The 16889-nt window shown below is 33.5% G+C and overlaps 1 protein-coding gene across 1 annotated transcript; it reads left to right on the forward strand.

Annotated features, from left to right (window-relative positions):
- Positions 1 to 7251: 7251 nt before the first annotated feature.
- On the forward strand, positions 7252 to 15641 carry pmela (premelanosome protein a). The gene is made up of 12 exons (XM_026242293.1): positions 7252 to 7381; positions 9022 to 9117; positions 10428 to 10574; positions 10707 to 10847; positions 11506 to 11667; positions 11915 to 12235; positions 12353 to 12892; positions 12996 to 13172; positions 14496 to 14598; positions 14744 to 14952; positions 15059 to 15146; positions 15280 to 15641. Exons 1-12 carry the CDS (start codon positions 7312 to 7314, stop codon positions 15428 to 15430), a joined length of 2205 nt encoding a protein of 734 aa, XP_026098078.1. The 5' UTR covers positions 7252 to 7311; the 3' UTR covers positions 15431 to 15641.
- Positions 15642 to 16889: the final 1248 nt, after the last annotated feature.

Consider the following 16889-nt stretch of genomic DNA (forward strand, 5'->3'; position numbering starts at 1 on the left):
TGGAGAAAAAAAAAAACCTTGGTATGTTGGGGGCCAGTTCTCCTCTGACCCAGACGAAACCAGTAGTTCAATTCCAGGCTGCAGCAAAGTCAGATTGTGTAGAAGAATCATCTGTTTCCTGTGGTCTTGTCCTGGTGCTCCTCTGAGACAAGGTCTTTACAGGGGATCTGTATCTGGGGCTCTAGTTGTCCTGGTCTCCGCTGTCTATCAGGGATGTAGAGGTCCTTTCTAGGTGCTGATCCACCATCTGGTCTGGATTCGTACTGGATGTGGTGGCCATGGTGACCTCGGAATAAGAGAGAAACAGACTAATATTAGCGTAGATGCCATTCTTCTAATGATGTAGCAAGTACATCGGGTGTTATGTGAAGTGTTCCGTTTTACCTAATTAATGCAGCCTAAAAATCCTGTAACGGATTTGGATATTAAAAGCATATTAGTATGTTATGTGTAAACCAGGTTAAAGAGATGGGTATTTAATCTATAACTGCAATAGTGTGTCTGCCTCCCGAACAATGTTAGGTAGGTTATTCCAGAGTTTAGGCGCCAAATAGGAAAATGATCTGCTGATCTGCTCTTGATTTTGATATTCTAGGTATTATCAAATTGCCTGAGTTTTGAGAACGCAGTGGATGTGGAGGATTATAATGTAAAAGGAGCTCATTCAAATACTGAGGTGCTAACCATTCAGGGCTTTATAAGTAATAATCATTATTTTAAATAATGTCATAAATATCATAATATCATAAATTTAAAAATATGTGACAATATATTTATGTATATGTATATCACAATATATGTACTTTTTATTCAGAAATACACTTTATAACATAAATGTACACGAGATAATATATGGTTACCTCATGTGTAAAAATATATTAAACATTTACTCATGCAGTATATACACACATACTATATGGAAATGTATATTTAACATTTACATTTAGTCATTTGGCAGATGCTTTTATTCAAAGTCTCTTACAAATGAAAACAATGTAAGGAATCAAATCTTTGGTGATTTTGATTGCTTCAGTTGTACTCATTTGTAAGTCGCTTTGGATAAAAGCATCTGCTAAATGTAAAATATCAGAAATATACATTTCCATGTATGTATATGCATGAGTAAATGTTCAATATATTTTTACAAATGGAGTAACCATATCTTATCGCATGTATAGCTATATACAATTAAGTGTATATATATATAAAATTACATAGACAGGTGCTATAACAAGTCTCAGTTAGCTTAGTGTAGTACCTGTAGCAAGTTTATTATTATCATTATTATTAGTAGTAGTATTAATATATAAAAAGAAAATATATAATTGAAAAGGAATAAACAATTTAACAATCACTTATGGTATACATTTCATATTTTAAAATATAGCTAGTTTACAATAGCATAAGCACACCTGTTAACAGACTATCACTCTGCTGAAAAGTGCTTTGGTGTTTGGCCAACTGTCAGCCTGACCAAAGGCTCTACTCTTCTGCACAAACATACAAAAAAACCTGTTTAAATTTCAAAATAATACAACATTAAACACTAACAGGTCTCCACCTACAGTATATTGAAACTGTGCAAAACACGAGCAAACTGAGCAAAAACACATGGAATAACACTTAATTTTTAAGTGTTTTTCACTGCTTTAACTTTTTGTATGTGTGTATATACATTCACATTTATATGGAAACATATGTGTGCAAAATATACTCAATAAAGGATAAAATTTTATGAATGTTATACTTAAACCTTGTCTTAAATATATTTGTATGTATCAGTATATAGCCAATGCATATATTTTTGTAAGTGTTGGGGATAATGCATTGCAAATAACGCAAGTTACATAATTGGATTACTTTTTTCAGTTAACTAGTAAGTAATGCATTACTTTTTAATTTAACAGAGATTAATTGAGTTACTTTGAGTTACTTTTTTAAATAAGTAAGGTTTTTTTTATTTATTTATTAATTTATTGATTCAAAGCTCTCCTGTCCCCATGTTGAGAGAAATCGGGAGTAAAATGTTACTTCAGTTCTATAATAAATGTGAACATGCATTAATTAATCTCACTAACTCACCAAAAAAAAAAAAAAAAAAAAATAATAATAATAATAATAATTGTGTTAAAGGTCTTTTACATTTGCCAAAAATATAACATTTTTATATTAAAAACAAACAAGACCAGCCCAGATTTAAAAAGTAAAGCAACGCATTACTTTCAATAAAAAGCAATGGAATTAGTTACCTTTTTAAGTAAGTAACACAATATTGTAATGCAAAATTTTTAAATGTAACTTGTATATTGGGTATTGTAAGCAGTAGTTTCCAATGTATGAAAATTTATTGTAATTAAATATATTTTGAAGTATATTCCCATATATTTAGTTCCATAAGGGAAAAGAAAACAGGAATCATCAGACCAGACAATCTTCTTTCACTACTCCAAGGTCCAGTTTCATTACTCATGTGCTCATTCTATGGGCTTTGGGCTGAGAACAGGTGTCATCATGGGAGCTATGACCATTCTGCACCTACACAGGCCCATCATAACATTGTCACCACATAGACTTTCTACCATCGATGAGCCTTGGATGCAATGTCACAAATTTGTGGTTTGCCCATCCTCTGTTGGTAGGTTCCCACTGGGCTGGGCGATATTATATTGTGACCCCGGTATAGATTTTTTCTATATTGTATATTTTGATGTATGCAAATATATAAATGTATCACAGAACTAAATACAATTTATATACACCTGATATAAAGATACAAAAAATAAATAAATAAATAAACATGCATGAGTGGAAAAATAAAGAGTGGGAAATGGTTTATGTTAGTCAGAGTTACTAGATGCCTAGTACCTAGTAAGAACTCAATGCTCTTGATGAAACATAGCCAAAGCTTGTGCAAAGAAAGCCACCTCTCAGCATGCAATCACAAATTTCGTGATGTGTGTGATGTTTAATGAAGTTATTACGCACAATAAGCAATACACCCAAAGTGTGCAATCAGAACATGTACATAAGTATAATAAACCTGCTGCTGTCAGTCATATAGTTACCGAAACAACAAAGGACAGAAAATCACTCACTGCTCTTGACAGAATCACTTTTGGTTCTTTAATATGAATCAGTTAATATTTGATTTATAGTACAAAGACTGTGCAGTGTTTTAGTTATACACGGAATTCAATTTCTGTAGAAGGCTTATTCTTACTGTGGTCAACCTACTGTAGCTGAAATTATATATATTTATATAGAATAAAATTTTAAAAAGCTGTATGGTTATCATGAAATAAAGTTCTCATACCGTGAAATAAGACTTTGGTCAGATCATCCAACACTAGCTGTTAGAAATACTGACCAGGAGTACCCCACAAGCCTTGCTGTTTCAGTCTGGCCACAACAGAACGATGAGAGTCCCCCACATCATCTGGCCTCAGCTCTTTATTCCTACCCATTTCTCACACATGATGAATTGTTTGTTCTTTTACCATATGAATTACCCAGTCATGTGACATATTTAGGAGATGATTGACTATATTCACTTTATGTTTCAGTTTTCCTTAGTTGTTGGTTGATTTTTGTCTTGGTGAGTTTGCTTTGTGATTTTGTCACGTGCCTCCGAGTGTTTTTTTTTTTTTTGACAACAGTAATATATTGATTAATGTATATTCAAAATATTGATAATGGAGGAGAGGATAGTTACAATACACCCCCAAATTAAAAACTTTATTGAATGATTACAACTCATTATCGTTCATCAGTAACAGAATAGAAGAATTTCAGACAAAAAATGCCTGAATTTTAGAGACAAAATTATCTTTTGCTGTTGCTAATTATTTATTATACTAATATCATATGAAAGATAACAATATACAATATAAAAAAAAAATCTTTTTTTTTTTCCTTTGGATTAAAGAGGGATTTATGGTAAAAGTTAAATAAAAAGAAGCATTCTTTACTTTTGTGACTAAGGAAATTCTGGTGTGTTGTTATTTAAAGGAAGAATGATGATCAAACTAAGGGAGTATAAGCCACATTACAGAAATGACAGTTTCCCCCAAGCTCCTTATTTTGTTTCATGTTAAAGCTAAAATAAAAACTATAATAGGCTTTACTGCAAAAAAAAAAAAAAAAAAAAAAAAAAAAAAACATAAATAAATAAATTAATAAATAATGATAATAATAATAGCTTGCAAAGAATCAAACAAAACTAAAACTATCAAAGAACAATTGAAAACAATGACAGAACAACTGGATTGACATAATTGAAATTTGGAATGACTCAAATTTTAGAACTATTGATTGTGAGCCACTAATTTGATAATGATTATGATCAAAGATGATGATAACACGTTAATATATTTTGAAAAATTTTATATATGGTAATTCCTTCAATTGTTTTATTTAATGAATAAGGAATATATGGTATACATGGTTATATACAGGACTTGGCTAAATACAATTTAGTTGCTGCATGAAATCAAACACTGTGACTCTTTTTCAATGTAAGCTTCTCTCAGTAATGTTGAATTTTTAGCACTGGTTAAACAAGACCGGTTTTACATGGACACCAAAGATTTGACACACAATATTGAAAAATGCTGTCTAAAAAATGCTCTTTACAACCGAACGATGCTATTGTAGTCAGTTAAATTCACTGAAACTAAACCATTTAATAGCATGTTATAATGATGTTCTGTTTTTTAAACAAAGCACAACAGTATGTTCAGAGGTGAAAGTCCAGGGGTCAGAAAGTAAAAGTCCTGCCATATGTTTATTCCACCCATAAACTCAGCCAGCTGACTTCACCAGAGGTGCAACCAAGTCATTCCTTTCAAGTCACAAGCAAGTCTCAAGTCAAATCCCAAGATGTAGTTTCTCAGGATTGGGAAGGCAAAATCTAAACCTACTAATGAAAAATGGCTAGGAAAAAATATTTTAAACATAACCAGGCCAGCTCATGATGACTATCACATCATATAAAAACAGCCAATGCCTCTTCACTATAAATCAATGACTGATCTGCTTTAAACCACCACACATAGTGCAGCAAATAAATCCAATGCAGGTAGTCACAGGGTCAAGAGCCCAACTAAAGCAAACACTGATCTCCATGATGGTGAAATAATTTTGACCAATAAAACATCAACATCTGATCCTCTGTAATTCTCAATAACAGCAGGTGTTCATCACTAATTCACAATCATTATTTAATTAGTCACTTAATTATATCATTAGCTTTAACTGTTTTGAAGCATGACTGCTGATTTGAGGTGGTTTATGATGGTTCTTAGCTGGTCATGAGCAGGAGCTAGTTGCTTAGGACAAGCACATGACCAGCTTAAACCAGTTGTCATGCTTCAAAGCATACCTAGCCATACCTAACCATTTTTGTCTCTCAACAGAGATCCCCAGGAACAGGGCTGGAACCCCCTGGTTTAAAGGTTACAAAAAGGTTAATCCACAATAATCCACATCAATCTATGTCAGGGCTGAGCAATTCTGGCCCTCGAGATCCACTTCCTGCAGTGTTCATCTCCATTGAACATACCTGCCTATAGTTTTCTACTAATATTGAAGACATTCATTAGTTTGTTCAGATGTGTTTGATAAGGTTTATTTTTATTTTTTTTATTTTCGTGGAGGGCTACACACTGAGATTTTAACTCCAACCCTAATCAAACATACCTATATATTCTATCTATATATACTATATATAGTTACAGTATGTTATATTTTCACCAAATAAAACAGAGAAATAGCAATGTCTTGATATGCAGTTCTCAGCAATTAGCTATACATCTAATTATATATCTAAAACTTGACTTATAACATGACTATACAGTACTGTTGGTGAAGAAAATATAAAATCCCACCCTCTGATAACAAACCAGACATGATCACTTCTTGGTATCTTTTACATTTGTTATCCAAAATTTTTACATTGAACTGCATTTAGAAAGTCTTACTCCTAACTCCTAAATTCTAATTCATTTTAAAAAAACAAAAAACATCCTAGAATAACAATGAATAGATTGTTACCGTAACACTAATACAAACCCAAGAATGTTAAGAATGAACAAGAAAAATACATGAAGGTGAAGACATGTGGAGAAAGAGAACAATAATGAAAGAACATCATTGATTGGGATGTGCGTATACTCTCATCTTGTGACTCTCCATCACTGCAGCTCTGGGTCATACTAACAGATATGACCCAACAAGCACGGTTTTCAGACAGCCATACTCCAAGAATATTGCCTTCTTTCTTGTATTCATTTGTACATAATGAATAGACATTTATTCTCACAGGATCCACGTATGATCACAAGATCAGGAGCTGAAGCAGATGCGGGATTCACATTTACAAATCTAACATTTTGAAATTATATTTTTGGACAGTTGTGAATTCAGTTTAAAACTGGTCAGTGATGTTAACTGAAGAGAATCTCAATACAAAAGAATCCAAGGAAAAGAATAGAAAAATAAAAGATTTTAAATGACCCCTCAACTAATACTTAATTGCTTTTCATGGCGGTCTTGTGCCAAAAAAGGTTTGGTTTTGGGACTATTCATAAATTTCTACTATTGTGGCTAGAGACAAGTTTTCATTATTGTAGTTTTCCATCAGTTTTTGACAGATGTCCTGTTTATTTTTTAATGACATCTTTTTGGATGTCATTGTGATGTCACATTGTCTCCCTTTTTTGATGAAGGCCTACATGATATTCAGTGGTACCTGTAATATTTTGGGAGTTCAGGGTTAAGTAGCATTACGTAAACTTACTTTTCAGTAAGAGTTTGAATGTGATTAGTAAATATTTCCATCTCCCAAAATAAAAGGGTGTGCACACATACTACTAGGTCATTTTAGATTTCCTGTATTCTATAAAGGATTATACATATTATGAGTTTGTGTATAACCTGTTGTAAATCACATAAGTACAGATAATGATAATTAATTGTGTAAACTTGGTAAACTTGTGTAAAACTGGTAAAATGGCTAAAAGAAAATCTTGTTACGGTCATAGTAGCATAAATGAAATCAATAATATTATAAAAAGGATAATTATTTCAATAATCCTCATTAATGTGTAACAGTAATGCATTGTATGAAGTTTCCTAAATATGCCTAAACTACAACCCTCTACAGGATTACTTGAGGGTGTGGGAGGAACCTAATATGCACAAATCTGTGATGTCATACATTGGGGTTTGGTTTTGGGTGCTGATATTGAAGAATGTGCAAGACACTTGAGTCTCAAGAGTAAACTGGATCAGTGACAGGTGTTGTAGCCATCAATGCATACCATGATGATGTGGGGGACTCTCATCGTTCTGATTCTTACATTCTCACCAGGAGCACTTTCACGTGAGTATTTCTGTTATTATATTATATTATATTATATTATATTATATTATATTATATTATATTATATTATATTATATTATATTATATTATATTATATTATATTATAATTTCTGTTATTCTGTTATTATTATATAATTTACATATTGGAAAAACATTGATAAGAATCGCAGATTGTACAGAACTTGAAAGTATAAAGCAGATACATTGAATACCAAATAGTAAATAAAAATGTAAACTTTTTTTCATATGTCTTTCTTTTATAATCTTTTGGTTAAATCCACTGCTGATAAATAGTTTAGCATTATTTTAAATACCAGCACTTTAAATAATTCAGTTTCTTACAATTTTATCTAAATTCATTGCATGATAAATTCTTTAAAGAGGCTTGTTGCAAGGCTAACTTTTAAAGTGATAATTGGCCATTCTATGATTTTATTAAGTATAGTGTTGCTGCATGATGCCAGATGTTAAAGAATTATACTGGCAACACCAGGTTATGGCTTTAATATTCTGGAAATGTATTGCTCTGGATAAAATCATATGCCAAATAAATAAAACTTTAATTTAAGTAACAAGTCTTACAACATACCTGGTCTCAAAATTATATATATATAAAAAATTATGTTAAAAATCATTAGGATATTATTCATATGTTTTATGAAGATATTTTGTAAATATTGTAAATAAATATATCAAAACTTATTTTTTGATTAGTAATATGCATTGCTAAGAATTAATTTGGACAAATTTAAAGGCAATTATCTCCGTATTTAGATTTCGGAGTATTTCCGTATTTCTAATTTGGAATTAGACCCTCAAATTCCAAATTTCCAAATAGTTCTATCTCTGTCAAATATTGTCCAATCCTAATAAACCATACATCAATGGAAACCCTATTCAGATTTCAGATGGTGTATAAATTAATTTCACTTAAGACTGGTTTTTTGGTCCATGGTCACATATTATAAATAACATATTGCTTACATAATCAGATACACAAACATTCAGATGCACGCATACATACAATGTGACAAATGAAAGGTTGACTGGTGTCAGAGCTCTGTGGGATCTTACCTCATTACAGCAGTGGGGATTAGAGTGGTAACCTCAGCTGAAAGTCACATGAAAAGGATTGAATGGGATTGTAGAGGTCATGTGACTCTATTTGCCAATCCTCACATTCTCTAGATTTTTTTTCTTTGATTTTTTTTAGACCTTGTCTCTTGACTTGCTTATGAACTTTAAAGCCAACCTTTAAAAACTGAACTTTTTATTTACTTTAACTACTCATTTTAATACTATGTGTTATGTTGTACTTTATTTAAATTATCTAAAGAAAAATAAAAAATAATATATATATATATATATATATATATATATATATATATATATATATTATGCCATATATATATTATACCATATCTAATTTGCTATCTCATGTAGGCTAGTCATGTGCTTATCTAATATGCGTCATTTTATTGTTTGTAGGGTTGCTTATAAAGTTAAAATAAGAGTATTAAATTGATAAATGTGCACTTTGCACATCTAATGATTTCTAATAACTGAGTCTGGTAGGAGATTCATTCATTTTAATGCTCTTTCACAAATTAACACTTTATTATTTCTTTTCATCATTCTAGAATCAAGAACACGTTTTGCCCATTATCGTTCATGGAATTCACAGATGTATCCAGTTTGGAGGGATGGAGATCCCAGATACAGAGACTGTTGGAAAGGTATTTGAGCACATCAAGCATACACATTTAATCAACACATTCCAAAAATGTTCAAAAGTACAAACTCAATTTCAGAGATGTTTGGACATTTTGTAAAAATGCAATGAAATCAAGAATCTTTGATTTGTTCATTCTCTTTAACTTTTAATTTCATTGACAAAAGTACAAAGAAAACATTTACAAAGTTTTCACTGACCAACATAAATGTATCTTGCAAATATGAAATTTGTTTTATTTTGATGACTGCAACACATTCCAAAAAAGTTGGGACAGAGGCAAAATAAAAGTGAAAAGATTATATAATATCCACTTTAATCTGTTTTGAAACAGTTAACAGTAAGCAGGTGAATTGTTAATGGGTCAGGGTAAACTTGTTTCTGGGAAAAATTGCGAGTTCTCAGTCCCAAAGACCAAAGGGACCATCTAGATTCTCATCAGTGACAGATGGAAAAACAAACATCTGTCATTGTATATGAGTGCATCAGTGCAAATGGCATGGGCGACTTGCATAGAATATGTGTGAAGGTACCACTGACATTGATTCATATACTGGAGTCGTACAGAGAAATATATTGCTGTCAAGATGATATCTTTCATGGTTTATGGATCAAGACAATGCCAGCTCTCATTCTGCTACAGCAGTATGGTTTCTTAAACTCAGAGTGAATGTGTTAGACTAGTCCAGATCTGACTTCTATTGAAAATGTCTGACCAGTCATGAAAAGGAGAATCAGACAACAACAATCACAGACTGCTGATCATCTGAAGCCTTGTTTCAAGAGAGACTGGACAAAAATTGTTAAGTTGCTTACAAAACTTGAATTAAAAAAAAAAAATTGTATTCTTAATTCCCAAACAATGAAGCATTGTAATTAAAAGGAAAGTTGACGTGACGGTGTTAAACATGCCTCTGTCCAGTCTTTTTTGGATTTTTTCATATTTACAAAATTCATTTAAGTTGGTTAGTGAAAACTTTGGAATTTTTTTTATTTATACTTTTCTCAATTAAAAAAAAAGTAAAAGAGAATGAACATCACAGATCTTATTGCATTTTTACAAAACGTACCAACTTCTCTTCTAATTTGAGTTGTATTTTCAATCTTCTATGGATAGTAATGAACAAGAATTCCTTCTTACAAATAGAAACTTTTTGATTTGCATATGAATTTATTAGGATATGCTACAAGTCAAAATGTATTATTGAGCTTAATTATTGAAATTTTTTGGAAGAACACATGCTTCACCTGCTACATTTCTTTCAAACAACAGTATGTCTAGAAATGTTTTTTTTTTTTTTTTTTTTGCCATAGGTGGAGAGGTAGCATTTGAAGTCAGAAGTGATTCTCCTACACTGACAGGAGCCAAAGCTACTTTCAACATTGACGTTCGCTTCCCTCAGAACCAGACAGTACTTCCTGATGGACAGGTGGTGTGGGCAAGAAACTGTACAATTAATGGTTAGTTATACAAGCTTCCATAATATAATACAATACATTTGCATTATAAATATAAAAATGATAATGTATATATAATATATATGTGCACACACACACACACACACACACACACACACACAATTTGTCTTTCAGGAACATCCTATACAATGGGCCAGACTGTATACCCTGAGTCTAACATCCCTCAAGTATGGACAGGTGTCTTTCCTGACAGCACACCCTTCACTAAGGTCTCTAACAAAAAGCCCCGCTTCATCTATGTATGGAAAACATGGGGTAAGTTTAAACCTGTATTTTTAATCTATGAAGAAATTAAAGTTAGACTTGGATGCTTGTACAACATTCTTATGAACCATTTATTTTTAAATAATTTCTCTCTGATTTTATAGGTAGCTTGGTGTTAGGGACAGTGTTTGGAGCTATTAGTGATGAATTTTTAGTTATTTAAATTTTAATTTAAATTTTTTTGTATAGCGCATTTACAACAGCCCCCAGGCTAAACAAAGTACTTTACAGAAGAGAAAAAGTATTACACAACACATAAATGGAAAATATACCAGACACAAATTTTAAAACATCTATTTAAATTGTAACATATCACAGTAGTTAATACGCTAAAGGAAATAAAAAGATTTTTAGCAAGGACTTAAAAATAGACAAGGAAGGGGTCAGTCTAATCTCTAAAGGCAGGCTATTCCAGAGTCGTGGCCCAGCCACCACAAACACACGCTCCCCTCTACGCTTTAGTCTAACACGAGGGACCACCAACAATGCCTGGTCACAGGATCGTAGGCTTCTAGATGGAGTATCTAGATGGAGGAAGGCCACAGGTCAGAGGAGCATGGGAAGAGGAACAATTTCCCAGCTTCACTAAAAAAGCTTCACTAAAAACTTTGTCAAAATAGTTACTCTTTTTATTGTTTCTCTCTTTCAGGAAAATATTGGCAGGTGGCTGATGGTCCCTCCTCTCTACTGACCATTGATACAGACAGTATGCCTCTTGGTTCTTACACAATGGATATAGTAATTTATCACTGCCGTGGCAAAGACAAGTTTGTTCCCCTTGGTTATGCATCTACCCAGTTCTCCATCATTGGTGAGTAGTTTGATAACTGCACATTTATGTAGATATTCTCTATCATTTCTATCCTTTAGAAAAAAAAATATAACAATAATATTAAGCCTAGTTTGTTTACCTTACACTGGAGTAAGAATTCATGCCATTTAACCACTGCCTTGCACTGAACTGTAGAGGATTCAGTGTAACCTGTGAGTAAACCAATGCTATCATTTACTGAACATATTCCCACAAGACCCTAACAAAATTTCTTCTTCTTCTCTAGACCTGATTCCTTTTACAGTGACATTATCTCAGGTTGGTGACATCAATCAGGGTGACCAAAGCTTTATCCAGAACAGAGCTGTGTCCTTTGGCATTAATCTGCATGACCCTAGCCATTATCTCAGTGGGTCAGACATCACCTTCAATTGGGATTTTGGTGACAATAGTGGAGCTCTCATTTCCCGTGAAACTACGGTTACCCACACATATCTTACCACTGGTTCCTTCAGGCCACAGGTGGTTTTGATGGCAGCAATCTCAACTGGTTGTCAGCTCAGTCCCACTCCACCAGCCACTGTTGTACCTCCGGTTCCTGTCTCAGGTAGAATCTCTAACTATATTCAAATGTCATATTTCATGGCTTTTGAAGGACAATTCTCAGTCCAGAAAGTGTTTTGAGGAGATTTCCAAAAGGTTTATAAGTTTTCCTTTTTGCCAGATGAAGCTATGGCAGTGGAAAACATTGTGCTGACTGTTTCTCCTCAGTCGGCTGATGTCATTCCCACAGCAGAGGAAGGAGTTGCAGCTGATGTCACTGTCGTTGCCAATGACTTGGCAGTGTCAGCAATTGACACAGAAGCAGAATTAGATAATACTGTCCAGGAGGTGCCAACTGTTGCTGGAGACACAGCTGTGGCTGAAGCTGACAATACTGCTGCAGTTATGTTAGCCACACCTGCGGCTGTTGAGGCTGAACCTGTGACAGAAGTTCCTGTAACTGACATAGCCCCAGAAGGAGAAGAGATTATAATCAATCTGGCAGCCACAGTACTCCCAGCAACCCCTGCTGCTGTAGTTGACACTGCCTCTGTTCAGACAGTTATAGAAACAGTGGCACCAACTGGAGATGCAATAATCATCATCACCCCTGAGGCAGTGGTCACAGATATTGTAGCATCTGTTTTACCTACAGTAGAAGACATAGAAGCAGTTAATGGGACTGTTGCTGGTGTCAACGAGGCAACCGAAGCCATCACTGGTAAAAAAATAAAAATAAAATAAAAACTATAAAAATAGATTTGGTCATATTTAATGTATTAATGCATTTTTAATATATTTGTATATTGGTGCTTTAATTGCAGGCTTAACTAGCATACCTGAGGCAACAGTGAGTGAATTAGACGTTGAACTGGTGGCAGGAACTGAAACAACCCAGGCCGCTCTTGTAATTGCAAAGCGGCAAGCACCAGAAATGCCAGCAGAAACAAACTGTATGATTTATCGTTATGGCTCCTTCTCTACAACTCTTACAGTAGTCCGTGAGTATTTTTATTTATTTATTTACAATTATTAATTTAATTTAATTTAATTTAATTTAATTTAATTTAATTTAATTTAATTTAATTTAATTTAATCCAATATTGTATTGGATAATAGTTATGATATCCAAGTTGTCTGTCTGGAACGCAGCATTGGGTTAACGTCAATAAACGATTGTGTGCTACAATTAAGAGCCATTCTATAACGTGACATTTCAGCACTTGAACAACGGATAGCGACTTCTAAGTAGCACTTAAAGCACAGCTAAGAGTGATTGCTTTAAGTGCATTTTTGGAAAACGCACGTGAAACAATAGCAAACGAACGTAAAATTACTCATAGAAAATGTTCTTAAGCGCTAAGATCAATCATTATCGGGAAACCCGGCCTTGAACATTTACCATACCAAATCTGAAGTCTCTGACTTTAAAAATTTATCTAGACTTTATCTACTCATTTTTTGGGGGGAAAAAAAACAGTGGGGGGCATTATACCCTCACGCTACCATGTGTGTGTGTGTGTGTGTGTGTGTGTGCACGTGTGTACATGTTTATGCTCCTGTACATTGTGGGGACCCACAAAGATGTCCCCACAATGTCCCCACAAGGATAGTAAAACCTGAAATTTTTGATGAGGAAAATACATATATTAAAAACAGTAAACCATGTTTATCTGAAAGTGTAACAATGCAAACAGATTTTCTGTGAGGGGTAGGTTTAGTGGATAGAAAATATAATTTGGTCAGTATAAACGTAATAGAAGTCTATGGAAAGTCCCCACAATTCATAGAAACGAACGTGTGTGTAAAAAAATTGCCTGCAAATAGTTAATTTGTGGTAAGTTCTCCATATGTAGTTTGTTAATTGTTAATTGTTCTGGGCATCAACATGACTTTTGTTTTCCACAATTCATAACATTCTAATTCATAAAGTACTCCATTTAAGTGTGTATTCTTATATAATATTTTATGTATGTAGAGACCGCCCATCAAGGTTTAGAGTGCCACCGTCAGGCTGAATTATACAAAGATTAGACCTCTGTCAAAAGTATTCTGCATTTTTATTAATTAATTGTAAAACGTAGGTTACTAGTTAATCATACAGTTTGTTTAGTAATGTTAGATTCATCAGAATCTGCCCCACCTAAACTTATGGTCAGAATTTACTTTCACATTTATTATGTTGTCTTAATGATACCTGTAAACAAATCACTTCTACCTCTATATTTTTTTATATAAACACTTAGTAGTGTATTGATGAGCACAAAAACAGCCTGTATACATACATGTTTAATATTCTCTACATAAATGTTTTTCCAATTCAGAGGGAATAGAGAGTGTTGAGATTGTGGAGGTGAATAATGTGGTCATTTTGGCCACAGAGCTGGAACAGAATGCTGTAGATCTTACAGTCACATGCCAGGGAAGGTAAATATTCTGTATATCTGTATATAGCCTTTACTGTTTTCAGCTGCTTTTTAGCTGTCTTAAATTGGTAATAATGATGGCTCTTGTAGAACATACTGTAAAATGTGTTATGCAAAGTTATTAATCTTTTTTATTTGCTTGCCAGCCTGCCAAATCAAGTCTGCACTGTGGTCTCTGATGCAGACTGCACAAGCCCTGTTCAGGCCCTACAGTGTAATGATGTGACTCCAACCTCTGAGTGCCAGATGGTGCTGCGACAATTTTTCAACAACTCTGGCACCTTCTGTATCAACGTCTCTCTAACCAATGATGTCAGCTTGGCAGTAACCAGTGCAAAGCTCAGTGTGGCTATAGGCAAGTGTCATATAAAGCATCAAAGCATATATAAATAATCAAATGTATTTTCCTGAGCACACACCTAAACCTCACTGCCCCACAACTTATCTTGTTAAAACTGCAGACACAAATTCTTCAAGGAACATGGCTGGAACAACACTGGGAGTCCTGGTTTTTATTTGTGCTGTGGGGGCCATTGCATTTTCATACAAGTAAGACACCAAATCACATATGGGTTTTATTACATTATTAAAATTAATAATATGTTATTGTGTGCTGCCTAGTTAAATGTAAATGAAGTTTATGTACATTAAAGTAACTCTCAATGTATATTTTGCTATCCAGGCGATTTAAGGAATACCATCCACTGAGCGATTATAATGAAAATAGCAGTTTCAGCTCTGGAAGAAGCTCAGTGCCTTTAATGCTGTGGAACCTTCTGAGCCGGAGATCCACTGCAGAAAGCCGGCCCCTCCTGCTTGGGCGAGTGGTGTGAAAAGCTGTCCACTTCTGCTTTAAGACATATTGCATAGTCTTTACAATCTCTCAATAAGAGAATTTAATATGAACAATGAAAGCCTCATTGTACTGTAATAACAAAATGTCATACGTAATATACCTTTTATTATGTAAATTATGTTTTATTGTACGTGGCAGTTGCTGAATATTTACAGAGTATATTGTAGGTGTCATCATAAAAAGTTGCAGATATTCTTGTCAGTGGTTAGCTTTTATTGGGTTGCAATAATCTGACTTTCCCGCCTTTGGTTATTTGTTATGTCCCTAGGCGTCAATCAGGAAAAAAAAAATTATTAAAAAAAAAAAAAAAAAATATATATATATATATATATATATATATATATATATATGCTGCACATATATACTGTATATACCTTGCAGTGCACGTTATTAATAATATAATAATCAAAGTACAGTGGGTGGCACTCCCTTTACCTAACAATTATGTAGATCTGTTATGTGGAGCATCTTCAGTTATGTAAATGTAATAATTCTATATGCAACCCAGTTGTTTAAAATAATTAACCCATTATTTAAAATCATCAGTTTATAGTCAGGTTATTTCAGACCACAAAGACATTGTCAGCAGCTCTTCAAATCATCTATTCAACTAAAAGCAAATGTTTCAAGAAAAGCCTTGCACCTGTCCAAGAAGCTTTATGAAGTAAATTTATATTTACATTAAACTGTGATGCAAGTTTATATTAGTGTTTAATCAATAATTAAAATATGTATGTGTTTTGCCCAGTTACCTTTGTAGAACTATCCTTAATTATAATCTAATATTATTATTTAGAGCAGTGTTTCTCAAACCTGTCTGAACATCCCACCATTGCGCATTTTGGATGTCTTCCTCATCTAACACACATCATTCAACTCATCATCTCAGTAGAGATAGCAAAACCTCAAATGGGTTTGTCTGATATGAGAGACATGCATAAATAAAAACTATTTGTTTGTGCAGTGGCGGGTGATCTCCAGGACAAACTTTAGAAGCACTGATTTAAAGCCTCAACACCATTTACGTTAAAAAACTATGTGTTAATTTGATATCGATCCAAAAGGTCTGATGTTTTATTTATAAATAATAATAGCCATACTAATGACTTATTACACCTGAATAAAAACATCTCCTCACTGTTTATTTAAGTTTTTCCTCTTTTTGTTTTTCCCCATGAAAATTTGTATATGGAATACTATAGTGTTTATTATAAACAATTAATTCATGCAGAAAATATGAAAAGCTGAGTATCAGTTAACGAAATAGGGGAAGTCGTGGCCTAATGGTGTAGAGAGTTTGACTTCTAACCTTAAGGTTGAGGGCTCCAGTCTTTGGCCGGCAATATCACGACTGAGGTGCCCTTGAGCAAGGCACCGAACCCCCAACTGCTCCCCGAGTGCCACAAGTAGTCCTATCATACACTTAATCTCAAGTC

The sequence above is a fragment of the Carassius auratus genome, unplaced genomic scaffold, assembly GCF_003368295.1.
Source record: "Carassius auratus strain Wakin unplaced genomic scaffold, ASM336829v1 scaf_tig00001155, whole genome shotgun sequence".
Taxonomy (NCBI): domain Eukaryota; kingdom Metazoa; phylum Chordata; class Actinopteri; order Cypriniformes; family Cyprinidae; genus Carassius; species Carassius auratus.

Coding starts and splice junctions, on each gene's coding strand:
- pmela (XM_026242293.1), top strand. CDS start 7,312: ATGCATACCATGATGATGTGGGGGACTCTCATCGTTCTGATTCTTACA. Junction 11,668..11,914: donor TACCCAGTTCTCCATCATTG/GTGAGTAGTTTG, acceptor CTTCTTCTCTAG/ACCTGATTCCTTTTACAGTG. Junction 14,953..15,058: donor AAAGCTCAGTGTGGCTATAG/GCAAGTGTCATA, acceptor TTAAAACTGCAG/ACACAAATTCTTCAAGGAAC.